Source organism: Chiloscyllium plagiosum, unplaced genomic scaffold (assembly GCF_037043375.1).
Source record: "Chiloscyllium plagiosum isolate Xiang-an unplaced genomic scaffold, Cpla_swu_hap1 HiC_scaffold_30, whole genome shotgun sequence".
Lineage (NCBI taxonomy): Eukaryota > Metazoa > Chordata > Chondrichthyes > Orectolobiformes > Hemiscylliidae > Chiloscyllium > Chiloscyllium plagiosum.
In genome coordinates this window covers 6,057,924-6,072,359 of record NW_028270168.1, presented here as the reverse complement: position 1 = coordinate 6,072,359, position 14,436 = coordinate 6,057,924, and the positions used below count along the sequence as shown (strand labels likewise).

Genomic DNA, 14,436 nt, shown 5'->3' with positions numbered 1-14,436 from the left:
GGCATATTATTGAAGTCATTGGTGAAAGACATGGAGGGGGGTTGAGAAGTGATTTCTTCAACTGGAGTATGATAAGAGGTCTGGAACTCACAAGCAGAAAGAGTGGTAAAGGCAGAGACCATTGTCATGTTTTTAAAAAAATATTTGAATGTGCACATGAAGCCTTGTTCAGTGGAATCCTCAAGCCAAACACAAACAAGGAGGCTTCTCAACCAACCAAATTAAAGGATTCTTATTGAGGGACGGAGAGTCTAAACCAGGAAGTATAAAGCACCATGAAATGGGCTAAATCTGAATAGTACAAAGAAAATGGAATAAAGATCAGAAACAACAAATGGGATTAACAGGGTGTTTCTTTTTAGTGTATGTTCACATACACACTGGGCAAGCATTGGGTCAAAAGCATGGCAGAGGGAGTTAAAAGGTACAGGAAAAAAAAGTAAAATGAAGCCTATTTTTCTCCAAATTGCCAATTATTATGGCAATATTGTCTTTAATGTACCAATCTCAACTTTCAGAGTGTTGTTTTACTGGGGAGCCAGTGAGCAAATACCCCATCTGCATGTCATTGTATTATTTTCATTCCCAGATCTATCATCAAGGACTATTAGAGTGCACGCTATGCAAATGCAAGGTATCGCTGGCAGGAACATCAGATTTCTACCTTTAAACATACATTTGCAGATGCCAGTGGTTGCAGTTCTGATTTACTGCATGCCTCACCATTACCATTAATGCAAAATACTTTTTGTTGTTTTATTTTTACAGAGAAGGATGAGCAAAATTGCTCCACAAAAACAACACTAACCACTGGGAAGCCAGTCAGTCCTTCAGCCTGCAATGGCCCTGGAAGCTGCCTGTGCCACCCTCCATTAGGGAAACCCAGAGCTGACGGATTACCTCTGGGGAACTCACTTTCATGTCGTAACCTGCTGGTGTTACATCATTAAGACCCAACACTCAGAACACACTTAGAACTAACGAAGCCTCCCTTCAGCACGTCACAGAACCCAGATTAGATAACCCTATTTTTGAAGAAAAACCGCAATGCGCAAACAGGATTGCACCACAACGGACTCGAAATTTGGAGAAATTAATAAACTGTCCAGGAAGCAGGGCAATTAAATAAACTTCCAGATGCTTGTGACATCTGTATTCCCACAGTAGATGATGAATTGTTGCACAGTAGAGCCATGTGCCTCATGTGCCCTCTGCTGACAGAGTTGAGGAAAAACACCTGACTTACAGAAGGCAAAAAATCCACAGTTCATACTGCATTTTCATGCCTAACCGTTAACATAAATACTATCAAATTTCTACTGAATAGAATGGCTAGGGAAAAGCATTTTCTGTTCAGAAATAGATCAAAAACCAGATGGTTTAGTTACAAAGTATTTTGCGATAGAAGTAAATGCAACATGAGAAGAAACCCAGGCCATCACAGAAGCCAACCTCCCATCCATGGACTCCATTGAAACCTTCCAATGCCATGGAAAGGCTGCCAACATTATTACAGGCCTCTCCCACCCCAGTAATACACTCATCCAACCTCTTCCATCAGGCAGAAGATACAGAAGCTTGAACACACACACCAGCAGATTCAAGAACAGTTTCTTTCCAGCTGTTATTTGACTGATGAACGGACCGCTCTAATTTCAAATCTGATGCTGATCTTGCTTTGTGCACCTCCTGTGCAGCTGAAACCTGTGTGCCTTGCTCTGTCTAAGCACCCTAAGATCTGTATGTCCTTGTTTGCTATGATCTACTTGTGCTGCTCGCAAAACAAAACTTTTCAGTGTACTTAGATACATGTGACGACAATAAATCAAAGAAATTAGTATTTAGAGTCTGGAATATGCTGCTTGGAAATGGGAAGGAGGCAGGTTTAGTGGAGGCATTCAAGAGGGGCATTGGATGGTTATTTAAATTAAAACATTGCACAGAGTTGCAGGGAAAAGACCAGAGTTTAAATGCTCAGAGAGCTGGTGCAGGTGGGGTAGGCTGAATGGCTGTCATTAACAATTCTGCGATTTTGTGAATCTCATGAAGAGATTGCGTGCATCAATTAAAATAAAACAAAAGGTATTTCCTGAGAGTGCTCGAGCGATGGAAACACTGAGGACAGTAAAAGGATGGCAAAGGATACAAGATAGGCATGTGAAGGTCAGTGAACATAATGTGGTTATGAGACATTTTAATTTTCACACGAATTTCCTAAAATGTTCTATTTTTAGGAAAATAAAACAGCTTATGTAATAAAGCAAATGTATTTCCAAGATGCAGTTAGGGACATTTTTCTCTATCAATGTGTCATCCAATAGACAGAGAACAGGCCACACCACATTAATAATGAGTAAGTAATTAGTGAACAATCCAATGATTGTAAATAGTGGCATAATAGTTAAACTTTATGTAAGACTTGAGAGAGAGAAAAGAGTCACATCCAAGGTTTAAAATCTAAGCAAACAGAGAAAAGATGAGAACTGAATTCACCATAGTATACTGGGCTGAAGTGCTAATGAATTGTCCCGCTGTGTGACATATTCAAAAACAATTCGGATGATACAGAATTACCACATGCCTCTAAAAGCAGAAAGTCAAAGGTTCCATATCATTAACAGACAATACAGTACTAGCATTAGAGAGCATCTTCAAACAAAGATGATGCCCTTCATCTTAAGAACATAAGATTTTGGATATTGGATTGTATCAATATTTTCGTTTTCGTTCAAAATAAAATGAGAAAGAGAAGTAAAGGCAAATGGGGCAATGATAGTAATAAGAAAATGGCAGACTTGTTATGTGAGTAGTAATCACAGAGAGTGCTGGAGAAACTCAGCAGGTCTGGCAGCATCTTGGAGAGGGAAACAGAGTTCATGTTTCAAGTCCAATACAACTCTTCTTCAGAACTGAAGGATGTAGGAAAATTGATTTTTCTGTACTTTTGACAGAGGTGGACGTAACCTAAAAGTTAGTGAAAAATTATTGATTTTTTTTGAGAAAGTGAAGATGATTAATGAGGGAAAAGCAGTTGATGTTGTCTACATTGACTTCAGTAAAGCCTTTGACAAGATCCCTCGATGCAGACTGGTACAAAAGGTGAAGTTACATTTTATCAGGAATGAGCTGGCAAGATGGTACAGAACTGGCTCAGTCATAGAAGACAGAGGGTAGCAGTGGAAGGTTGCTTTTCAGAATAGAGGGCTGTGACTAGTGGTGTCCCACAGAGATCAGTGCTGGGACCTCTGCTGTTCATGATCTACATAAATGATTTGGAGGAAAGTGTAGCTGGTCTAATTAGTAAGTTTGCAGATGATACAAAGTTTGGTGGAATTGCGGATAGAGAGGAGGATTGTTAAAAGATACAGCAAGATATAGATCAGTTGGAGGCACGTGGAGAAAAATGGCAGATGGAGTTTAATCCAGACAAATGTGAGGTGATGCATTTTGGAAGGTCAAGTTCAGGTGGAAATTACAGAGTGAATGGCAGAACCCTTAAGAGTACAGTAGCGCCTCGACATACAAACCACCCCATTCACGAACAAATCGGTTTACGAACAGGATTGTATGTAAAATTTTGCTTCAACGTACGTACAAAATTCAAGGCACGAACGCAAAAAGCCCGTGTGCGACCACGTGGCTTCATTGTTCTGCTTTGCTACGCGCGCCTTGAACACAAAAGCTCTCAGGCCTCGCGTGATCTCATTCAATTCGTCTTTTGCACGCGCGCTGTGAACATCGTTCGTTGCTACGTCCAAGCATTCTTACGCTTTTTTTTGTTTTTTGCATTAAATTAGCCCTCATTATGGCTCCCAAGAAAGTGAAAAGTGGTAGTGATAGTGGTGTTAAGAAGCCTAAACGTATTACAGTGGAAACGAAGAAGGAAATAATTGCTAAACACGAGAATGGTGCTCGCTTATCTGATCTCGTTAAGCAGTACGACATGGCGAAATGGATCAGTTGGAATTACATTAATTCAAATAGGAAAAATTGATTCAGTTCGCGAACTTTTCGGTTCACGAACCGAGTCCCGGAACTGATTAAGTTCGTAAGTCGAGGCGCTACTGTATTGATATGCAGAGGCATCCGGGTGTGCAGGTCCACAGATCACTGAAGGTGGCAGCGCAGATAGATAAGGCAGTAAAAAAGGCTGATAGCATGTTTGCCTTCATCGGAAGGAGCACTGAGTATAAGGATACACAAGTTATGCTGCAGCTTTACAGAACTTTAGTTAGGCCATACTTGGAATATTGCGTACAGTTCTGGTCATCATACAACCAGAAGGATGTGGATGCTTTGGAAAGGGTACAGAAAAGGTTTACCAGGATGTTGGGGGATTTTAGCTGTAAAGAAAGGTTGGATAGATTGGGATTGTTTTCACTGGAACACAGAAGGTTAAGGGGTGACCTGATAGAAGTTTATAAGATTGTGAATGGCATGGAATGAGTGCAAAGTATGAGGTGTTTTCCCAGGGTGGACGGGTCAATTACTGGGGGACACAGGTTTAATGAAAGAGGTGGGCAGAAGTTTAAAAGAGATGCGCGAGGCAAATTTTTCACAAAATGGCAGTGAGTGCCTGGAGCACGCTGCCAGTGGAGGTGGTGGAAGCAGACACAATAGCAGCATTCAGGAGGCACCTGGACAAATACATGTACAGGAAGGGGACAGAGGAATATGGATCCTATAGGTGAAGAGAGTTTCAGAATGGAAGGACAAAATGTGTTGGCACAGGCTTGGAAGGCCGAAGGGCTCGATCCTGTGCTGTATTGTTCTTTGAATTTGATTTAAGTTCAAAAATGGTAATATTGAAAATAATTAGACTTAAATTGTTTTCAGCAAAAGAAAAACTTACATTTAAATAGCACCTTTTATGACTTCAAGACATCTCAATGAGCTTCACTGTCACAATGAAGTACTTTCAAAGTTTTAGTCCCGTTTTTCAACATAGGAAAACAGCTGCTAATTCGTATACAGTAAGATTCCACAAGAAATAATAATGACATGATGCTTTTAGGTTGCTGACGGAGAAATAATTGATCAAGACATTGGGCAGAACACTCATGGCACTCCCTCAGAATTAGCTCACAGGAATGTATATCTCCACCTGAGCCACAGCTGACAAAACTTTACAGTAGGAAACAAAGGAGCTCCTAATCTGTAAGGTGTTGCTGTGGGGCAGCCCTACCTACTACCTTCAACATCCACACCAATCACGACTGACACACAGCATCAGCAGTTTGTACCATCTACAGGATATACTGCAGTAACTCAGCAACATGCCTACGGCTGACTCTTCCAAGCCCATAATCTCTGTGGAAGGGTCACTGGGCCCGAAATGTTAAGTCTTTCTCTCCAAAGTGCTGCCAGACCTGCTGAGTTTTTCCAGCAACTTCTGTTTAAGTTCTCCTCCAAGCCAGTCACCATCCTGCCTTGGAAATATATCACCCTTCCTTCAGTGTCGGTGGGTCAAAATCCTGGAGCACACTCCCTAAGGGCATTGTGGGTGTCTCTATACCTGAGTGTCTACAGCAGCACAAGCAGCATGCCTTGCCACCACCTGCGTTTCCTCTAGCATTCTTAACAGTTACACGAGGAAAGCAGCCCATTCATAGCAGAAACTTCCAGAATTAGAAATCAATGCTGCAATCAGCAGGGTGACACACTGGGGCAACACGTGCAGTTTAAAGGGAACATTGCTCATCATCACCTTCCCCAGGACAGTTAGCATGGGCAATAAGTGCTGGCCAGAGACAGCCACAGCCCATGAACAAATAACACAAAACCAAGTACACCCTAAGGATGGATAAATCTGAAGGGATTAGTGTGAAGCTGCCAACGGATGGTCGAATAATAGTGGGAGGTTGTAACAGAGCTAATTTCCCACGGAAAAACTTTTAAAAAAGGTTTTCAGAATAAATGACTAAATCTGATTTTTGAACACGTAACTACTCTCGAAATTATTATTTAACCCTCAGTTTATTATAAGGAACTTTTTGAGCACTCATTTAAAGAAATTAACTTTCTGTTGCAAATCACAGCAATGCCAAAGTGTGTGTGTGAATCTATCCAAACAGGGCCTGAGTGCATTACAGACAGAAAACTGCATAAACAAAATACATAGCCACAAATTACAAACACAAAATGTTGGAACACATTAAGAAAATGAGGCCAAAGCAAGGAATTACCCCAGAGATCAAAGTCACGGATGTTAAATGACAGGAGAACTTGGAGAGAATCTAAAGTATAACGTGTAACATTTCAGAATGTTTAACTACAGCAGGAATTTGTGTATAACTCATATTCCAATGGTGGGGGGTAAGAGATTAGGGCTGTGGGTGGGGCAGGGGGTTGGGGAACAGTACATTAGCTCTATGTGGGTCAGTCTGTAACACAGCCCTGATGAAACAATGTGGTTTCTTAATGGGTTAGTAATACTGATCCCCCAAACAGATCTGAGAAAGGTCTAAAATTTATAACATTGGACACGTGGCAAATCATAAGAACTCAGGAGAGGATGGAAAAATCAAAACTGTAAACAGACAGTTCCCCAAGTGTGAACCACATTCTCTTCTGGAGTTGGTTCACAAGTTGATTGTACACAAATCCGAAGACAATGCAGGAGGATGTAACGCAGCTGTTTTAAGTACAGGAGGCACCTCGATTATCCAAACAAGATCGCAAGATCCCTATGCTTGGCTAAACTGTTATCCGGTATTCGATTATCCAACAAAACACTCCCTGCCCACGTTGTTCAGATAATCGAGGTTCCTGTGTAAAAGAAATGTTCCTATATCGGGTCTTTAGTATGAAAACCGTATGGGATCATGTTCATACCTACAAATTAGTCGGATATTTGTAAATCAGGGACTCCCTGTGTCTATACCAACATGCATATTCACAAAATAAGGTCAAACATGAGTCACTCTAGCACTCACAGCTCAGAATCTGACATCTGTGGGTTTAAATCTCTCTATGGTTTTGAAACAAACAGTCCATCTTGATGCTGCTGTGTTGAAGATGTTGTCTTAGGGCTAAAGGGATCAAAGCGTACGGGGAGAAAGCAGGAACAAAGGACCAAGTTGGATGATCAGCCATGACCATACTGAATTGTGGAGTAGTTCCAAAGGGCCGAATGGCCTACTCCTGTTCCTATTTTCTATATTTCTCTCAGACGAGACATGAAACCACAGTCCCATTTGCTCTCTCAGGTAAAAGATCCTATGGCTTCATTTCAAAGGATAGACCTTTGGTGTTTTGGTCAATATCTTTTAATTAACACCTTAAGTCAAATTATTCAGTCGTTATCACATTGCTATTTGTGGACTCTTGCTGTGCAAGCTCCTGCATTCATACATCACACAGTGATAATGTGTCAAAGCAGTTTAGTTAGCTACAAAATGAATTTTAGGCGGTCATAAAAGGTGATATACAAATATAAGTCTTTCTTCTATATCGTTTGGATTTTAGCTACAGCAGACAGTAACATTGGTGCATTCACAGCTCATTTCAGTAACTGAGCTCTCAAGCAGCAGTTTACAATAGACAGCTCTACTGCATTTACTGTGGAGTCTGGAAGGTTACATTTGTGGTTGATGTTCCATTAAAAAATAATCAGAACAAGTATACCACAAACCTTGTAATATTTTGTTGTGTTTCATTTTCATTTGTGTCCATAAAATCTTTAACACAAACAGGAATTGCTGGAAAAGCTCAGCAAATCTCGCAGCATCTGTGGAGAGAAATCAGAGGTAATGGTTCAGATTGAGTGACCCTTCCTCACAGCTGGGGAAACCATTCTGAGGAGGGGTCACCTGACCTGAAACATTAACACTGACTGCTCTCCACAGATGCTGCCAGACCTGCTGAGATTTTCCAGCAACTTTTGTTTTTGTTTCTGATTTACAGCATCCGCAGATCTTTTGGCTTTTATTTAAAATCTTTGCTGTGCTGGTGAAAATCTTAAACCAGATCTGTTGTGCATCGGTATTGAATTCACTGACAAATGCTGGAATCATAGATTCAAAATTTCGCCAATATCACCCTCGACTCTGAATACACTTGACAACTGTGAAATTTCAGTCATCTTTAGCTCAATGAGTATTTAAACTGATTTTTCAGCAGTCACTAAATGTTAGGTGAGAGTTACTGCAATTGCTCCTTCGAGCAAACATCTCTTTCCTTAGTTTTGACAATGGGTCACTTGAATTGTTAACTCTGCTTCTCTCGCTCTCCACATATGCTGCTAGATCTGTTGAGTTTCTCCGGCATTTTCTGTCTTTGTTTGTTTCAGACCACCAGTGTTCACAATTCTTTTATGTTCTCAGTGAAAGCTCCATTATATCCAGCAAAGGAACTCAAACATCAGAAAGATAATAAAAATGATCACAGCTGGAAATACTCAGCAGCTCAGTCAGCATCAGTGGACAGAGAAAAAGCATTAACATTTCAGGTTAATGACCCTTCGTTGGAACAGGGGAAAGTTTGAGATGGAGTTGGTTTGAAGCAAGACATGGGACATGGATAAGAGCTTGGAAGAGCAGATCGACTGAATGAATTAACTGCACACAGCCAAACGATGGGACAAGAAATGAAACAATCAAAAGAAACTGAGCTAATGTTTCAAGTCTAAAGACTCTTCAGCAGAACTGAAACCTGGAACAGCTCAGTAGCGAGCACTGCTACCTCACAGTGCTGGGGACCCATGTTCAATTCCAGCCTTGGATGACAGAGTGTGGAGATTGCACATTCTTCCTGTGTCTGCGTGAGCTTCTTCCCACAGTCCAAAGATATGCTGGGTAGGGTGGGATGCTGTTCGGAGGGTTGGTGTGCACTTGATGGGCTGAACAGCCTTGATGCACACTGTAGGGATTCTTTGATTTCAAAGAGTCTTTGAATTCAAAGAAGAGTCTTTGAACACGAAACATTAACTCTATTTCTCTCTCCTCAGATGATGCCCAACCTCCTGAGTTCCAGCAAATATTTATGCTCTTATTTTATACTCTCCACCCTCTCACAATTTTACCTTGCCCCATTCCTTGCTTAAAACCTACTACCGACAGTCCCCAAATTGTGAATGGGCTCCCTTCTGCAATCTGTTCGCAAGTCCAATGTCAGGCAAGTCAGAACACAACGCAGGATAGTTTACAGGTGCTGTTGGTAAGTACAGGAAATGTTCACGTCAGGTCTTTAAAACTACACCTCTGTACAAGATCACGTTCACGAGTCAGATGTTTACAGATTGAGGACTACCATGCGTATCTCTCACTTATTTCCAAGCTGTTGACAGAAGATCATCGTCCTGAGATGTTCGTTCTGTTTCTGTCTCCACAGATACTGCCAAATCTGCTGAGTATTTTCTGGGATCTTCTGGCTTTCCTTCCAACCTCCAGCATCCACAGTCTCTACTTCTCAGTTGTGGTTTGAAATTTAAATCCCGAAAGAAGACTTTGGTACACTGCTCCCAGGAGTTTCAATTCAAGTTTAACAAATTCCAAACGTTATCAAAAGAGCAATTGTTCCAAATAGTCACCCAACAAACTTCCCAAATAAGGACTTCTCATTTACAGTTTCGTGATAATAGTTCGAATTTTAAACTTACAAAAGCAGCTAAAAGTTTCCAGATGTATATGTTTCCAAATGTTCCAGGAGTAATCCCAACGAATAAGTTCAAAGCCTAAGGGGGGGGTAGATTGCAAACTTGAATTCAGTTTAAAAAAATGAAATTAAAAAGCTGGTATCACCAGTTTCTGTTGACCTTTGATAATTAGACAGTCTTTGTAATTGTCAAATTCTTGTTGGTATTTTCTACTTTGCACAGTTTATGTAACAACTCCTGTACATGCTGAACGCTGTGAACCGACGTTAGAGAAATACAACTCCTCACAGCGTTCCAGGAACACAGCTAGATTTCCTTCTTTCTTTCTGTAATAGAATCTCAGGAAGGAGGACTTAACATATCAGATTCTCCTGTGAAGAGAAATCTGCCAGGAATATTTTTAAGACACTTGGGGGCAAGGAAGTAGTGTTAACATCTCCACATGCATTTCCACTCAGAACTGAGAAAATGTTTCCTTCCCACAGATTTTTGCACGTGTGCTGAGGATGTCTTTTTTTTTAAACTTAGTGGAAGCTAGCCCAGCAATAACCCCTAAGAAACCGTTCAAAGCCCACAGCGGGTGCTGAAATCTTGAATTTGGCTCAAAACAAGAACTGAAGAAATTTTAAAAAAGTGTTAGTAAATGTGAGCATGAAGCTGATCAAAGAAGTTAATATGATCATCCTTATCCGGATTGCCCTGTGTGCAACTCTAGTCCCACATCAAAAATAGTTGACCATTAAGTGTCTTCTGAACTGACCAAGCAACTCACTGAGTTGTATTCAATCAACAGGTCCAGAAGCAGAGTTCAACTTGTAAGTTTGCTCACTGAGCTGGTAGGTTTGTTCTCAGATGTTTTGTCAACATGCCATCACCCACCTTAACAGACCAAGACACTCAAATAGAAAGTGGGACAGAACACCAGTGCTTCAATAGAGGCTCACTGATGATGTTACCTTGTATGGTGACGAAACATCAGAGAACAAACCTTCCAACTCAGCAAGCAAACTTACAACTTGAACCTCAACCTGAGCTACAAATCTCCTCAAAACTCACAGAGTTCAACATCAGCTTCTCAGGGTAACACCATGGAGATAAGGTATGCCAATGAGGTTCACAAGGAAAATGCTCATTCAAACTGTTCCATCTTTCTTCCAAGAATCAGGAGGCTATTTCGCACAGTCCACAAATCAAATACATCAATTATAGAGGGTGCTATTCTGCCATGAAAGCACTGCTTCTTCCAGGTTACTGCATTAATATCATTACAGTAAAAGCAAAATACCATGAATGCAGGAAATCTGAAACACACAATTGCTGGAAAAACTCATCAAATTTGGCAGCATCTGTGCAGATGTTGACTTCCGCTTGTGGGGAGTGTGTGTGTTTTGAGTTATTTAGAGGGGTATACATTTATACTTCCACAGTAAAGTGTGTGTGTGTGTGTGTGTGTGTGCGCGCGCGTTAGCCAATTTTTATTTAATATGTTGTTTTGTAAACTACCAATAATTTTGCCTTCAATAAAGAAACATGGTTAATGGGATTTTTTTTATATTGGGAAGTAAACAAAACAATTAAATTTATGTTGTGATCCTTTGAATAGTGGAAATAATGGGGAGAGAAACAAAAAAAAAGAAAACAAAGCGAAAGAGAGAGAACAAAAGACAGAACAAATTAGTAGAGAGAGACAGAGAGACAGAGCTCCTCCAAACATGCTCATAACAGAGTGTGAAGGTGCATGCTTGCAAAGTGTATTCTGTAAGTAAAAAAGAATATAAAATGTGTCATGATCAGGCTCAAAATCCATCTTTCACCATCTGGGTTGGGGTAGTCATGATTCAAGTATAAGACAAAAAGTAAAATTTATTCAAAATATTTTAAAAGCACGAAACATGTTTGAGGTTTAGAAGCAGACACATTCAGAACTCAGGCAGAGCGCAGTGTGTCAGTGGCAATACCACCTCTTCCCCAGCCACACAAACCGTACACTCTAATGTCACACACATTTCTCCCTACACCTGGTGTAATCTCTTAGGGTCAATTTTCTCCAGATGAACTAAAGGCTTCAGCTGTTCTGAAAAACTTTTCATGTCATCTGAAACTGCATCCTGCCCGGGTGGTGCCACCACATTCAGCTCGACCAGGTATGACAGCGAGAGCGGCTCCACGTTGTCAATGTTACCGGGAAGCAGAATCCGAAAGATTTTCGACACCACAATCTTCATAATTCCTTTGCGGAAAACATGCCCCTTCACCACAAACTCATGATCCATTCGGAAACCCATCTCTATCAGAAACTCGGTTAGGCCATCGGAAGTTGCAATGTCCACACAGTTTCGCACCAGTGCTGAACGGTTTTTGTCACCAATTTCTGGCTGCCCAAGGTATCGGAGGTGCCAGGGCAAACCAGGCTTGTCCACAGAGCGCCGGGCCCTTAAAATAAACGGACTTCCTTGCTGAGCTTTAAGCAGGAATACCAGCTCATGGTCTACAAAAGTTTCTGGCTCCATATTGTCACAAAGCCCACGCAGTCGATGGAGGAGGCTTTCCAGACTCTGGTCTAGCACACTTCCTGTGGCAATCAGAATTAATTCCAATCATTAAATAACTTTAACAACGTGAGAATACTAAGGAAAGCACCACGTACAATAGTTAGTGATTTCATTGTCAAAAGTGTGTATCACTGAGCTTGCATTCTAATAGACACTTGGTCGTATTGCATTTGAATCTTACTGAACAGAAAGACATGTTGAACTGCCAGAGGAAGTGGTAGATGCAGGTACAGTTACAACATTTAAAAAACATTTGGACAGGTACATGGACAGGCAAGGTTTACAGGGATATGGGTCAAACTCCGGTAAATGAGACAAATGGAACTCTGTTTCCATGCTGGATCAGTATGTTGCCAAAGCTTTAGTGCCAATTTTTTTTAAAAGAAACACAACAATTCATACTATAGGAGAAAAGGACTATGAATTGTTGTGATCTTTTGAAATGTGGAATTCTTGCATTTGTCCATATCAGCAGAAACTTTGGTAAGACACCTCTCTTTTCAGCAACATTCAAATCCTACTATTCTGCTTTTTCCCCGAATACAAAAATAAGATTTTGTCACAATTTTTACCAAAATTGAAGATCAGAACATGACTAATGATTCAGCATGATGAATTAAAACATTTCTACCCAGCCAGTTCCCAGGTCTGTGCGGAGCTCAGCTAGCATTCAGAGCACTATAACTGGCCTCAAACAATCCTGGTCAAGAGGAGGAAAATTGCAGATGTCCACCCAGCAGTTTACTAGCCAGTGGCAAGTTGAAAGACTCCCACACAACCATATGGTCAATTTAAATGGTGGAAAGAAAATTGACAGGGTAATAATCAAGTATAGAATGCACTTATTGGAGCTGCCTAACCTGTTTAACGTTTATTTTAAAAAGACTACAATGCATCTGTTATACTGCTGAGAGAAATTAAAATCTTATATTCCAGCCCAATGTGAACAGTCTGTAGTTCCCTGATAACATGATTAAAAATCACACAACACCAGGTTATAGTCCAACAGGTTTATTTGGAAGCACTAGCTTTCGGAGCACTGCTCCTTCATCAGGAGTTTGTCAATCACCTGAAGAAACAGCGCTCCGAAAGCTAGTCATTCCAAACAACTACAATCTGGTGTTGTGTGATTTTTAAACTTTGTATATGCCAGTCCAACACCAGCACTTCCAAATCCCAATAACATCAGTCATCTCTCTCTCTCTCTCTGTAATGAGAGCACAGCTCTATGGCCCTCATGGACAATGGCGACTTTTCTTTATGGTTATGGAGACACGCTTATACCCACCAAGAGCAACATTGCAGAACGTCTACCCAATCTGTCTCACACACCAAACACTCAAGAATAGTTTTAGCTCTGAAGCCACAGTTGTTTATCTCCTGAAATCATTTCACAGTAAAATTAATAGGGCCACATTTCATACCTTGAAGAATATATTCCATCATATTGATGGTCCCACCAATGACAGGCAACACCGTTACAGGAGGGGCCTCCATTTTGTCAAGTCTCCAGGAAACCTAACTGGGGGGGATAAAAACACTGAAGAGGTTAGAACGTTTGAAAACCAGACAGCTTGAAAACTAGGGTTTTAATAACTGGGGGGCTAGTTTTCTGGTGGCTGATTTATATACAGATATACGGGCTCAATAAATTAAAGCAAGATGAGGCCGTTTGGCCCCTCGAGCCTGCTCTGCTATTCAACAGGATTGCGGCAGATCCAATATCTCTCATGTCCACTTCCCAAACAGGCTGAAGTTACCATGAAGGACCCTCCTTCTCCACCTCGCCCCTGACCCAAGAGGAGCTTCAGGTTAAATCAGCACCAGCCACACTCTCTCTGAAGAGGGAGGAGGACCAGGGTAACTGTCCCATGTTAACATCCCCAGCACAGTCACAGTGGGTCAGGTGACCAGGGCAGGGCCTTGGGTCAAACAGGGAAGAGAGAGAGGGACACAGGTCAGGGGTCACACAACCTAGGGGAGAGACACAGGTCAGGGGTCACACAACCCGAGGGGGGAGAGACACAGGTCAGGGGTCACACAACCCGGGGAGGGACACAACCCGGGGAGGGGGGAGAGATGATTTGGAGATGCCGGTGGGGGGGGGGGGGGGGAGGGTGTGAGGGACAGACTCCCCCCGTGGGGGATGGGGGGGTGTTTTGTCTCTTGCTCTCAGGACCCTCACCGGATGTGGCCCGCGTGCAGGCGCTAACTGCGTCCGGACGGAAACCGGAAATGGAACCACCAGGTGCAGCGTCATTTACGGTCCCCCGTCCGCGTCCCTCCTCC

The 14,436-nt window shown here is 41.7% G+C and overlaps 1 protein-coding gene across 1 annotated transcript; it reads right to left on the bottom strand.

The window, feature by feature from the left end:
- Positions 1 to 11,440: 11,440 nt before the first annotated feature.
- med18 (mediator of RNA polymerase II transcription, subunit 18 homolog (yeast)) lies at positions 11,441 to 14,225 on the bottom strand. Its single transcript, XM_043717146.2, has 2 exons — positions 13,572 to 14,225; positions 11,441 to 12,167 (listed from the first exon to the last, which is right to left on the bottom strand). Exons 1-2 carry the CDS (start codon positions 13,642 to 13,644, stop codon positions 11,608 to 11,610), a joined length of 633 nt encoding a protein of 210 aa, XP_043573081.1. The 5' UTR covers positions 13,645 to 14,225; the 3' UTR covers positions 11,441 to 11,607.
- Between the last annotated feature and the right edge of the window lie 211 nt (positions 14,226 to 14,436).

Bases quoted from the DNA above. Each gene is read 5' to 3' on its own strand.
- med18 (XM_043717146.2), bottom strand. From the start codon at position 13,644: ATGGAGGCCCCTCCTGTAACGGTGTTGCCTGTCATTGGTGGGACCATC. The intron at 12,168-13,571 runs GTATGAAATGTG...TGATTGCCACAG, and splicing joins GATGGAATATATTCTTCAAG to GAAGTGTGCTAGACCAGAGT.